At 37.0% G+C, this 942-nt stretch overlaps 1 protein-coding gene across 1 annotated transcript in view; it reads right to left on the bottom strand.

Annotated features, from left to right (window-relative positions):
- LOC126402348 (chitotriosidase-1-like) overlaps positions 1-942 on the bottom strand; it is a 17,917-nt gene that overhangs the window by 16,257 nt on the left and 718 nt on the right. Inside the window, exons 2-4 of the mRNA XM_050064249.1 lie at positions 657-683; positions 296-500; positions 129-185 (exon numbers count right to left, since the gene is read on the bottom strand). Of these exons, the coding sequence (XP_049920206.1) occupies positions 129-185; positions 296-500; positions 657-683 (289 nt within the window). The remainder of the gene's footprint in view (positions 1-128; positions 186-295; positions 501-656; positions 684-942) is intronic.

The raw sequence follows: 942 nt of genomic DNA, 5'->3' as shown, positions 1-942 counted from the left end.
CACAAAAATACCACATGAACTGGCAAAGCAAGAGTCATGGTCAGGAAAATAACAAGATATTGAAATGTTGCTTACACTTGTCTTTGCACTGACACAAAAAGGCCCAAATGCTCTTGAAAGTAACTCACTTTTGTGTGTTAAAGGTCAGGCCACCAACCGCCAACAGGGTTTTGAGCAGTGGATTTCTGTGGGAGCATAAAAGTAGTAATTATTTAATATAAACAAAAAAATATTAATTAGCAAAATAAAAAAATTCATCCTCATTTCCACAATATTAATAGGCTGATGCACTGACCTGGTTTTGAGTCCATTAAAGGCCTCATACTGTTGTATGTCAGTTGCTCTGCTGGGGACCAGCTCATGTTGGTTATTAATGTCAGAAAAGGCGTAGATCAGATGGGTGCACTTGTTTGGATCAATGTCTGAAACTGTGAACTTCCCGTACTCCGCTCTGTCTTCAGCCAAGCTGTTATAGTAACACACCAGCCTGGAGGAAGAGGCTGAGACATGGAAGAAAATCATGATGGTTTTAATTTGTTTTTGAAGACATCAATTATATATATTACATTCCTGTTTACAAACAACCGGTCACTTATTGACATTATTTATCTCCTAGTAAGACTGTTGATCATTATTAATACATGTTATAAACTTACCCAAGGTGACGATGATCAGACAGAGACCTTCAAAGTGACAGAGTCGTTAGTATAAGGTTAAAAACAAAGCTTATCAGGTCAGTTCACCCAAATTACAAAACAACAATGGAAAGAAAACCCAGGTTTTCTCTGCAATTTTTGATTGGTAAGCACCACAAACTAAATTCCCTTGATTCTCACTTAAAGTAAGGAATTTATATGTGACAGTGCAAAGAATCAATTTTTGGGATTTAACATAGCAGTCTGTCAGTACTGTGGTTGTTGTCAAATGCACATCTTCAGACAG

The sequence above is a fragment of the Epinephelus moara genome, chromosome 16 (assembly GCF_006386435.1).
Source record: "Epinephelus moara isolate mb chromosome 16, YSFRI_EMoa_1.0, whole genome shotgun sequence".
NCBI lineage: Eukaryota > Metazoa > Chordata > Actinopteri > Perciformes > Serranidae > Epinephelus > Epinephelus moara.
The sequence above is the reverse complement of the archived record's forward strand: the minus strand, read 5'-3'. Positions and strand labels throughout refer to the sequence as shown.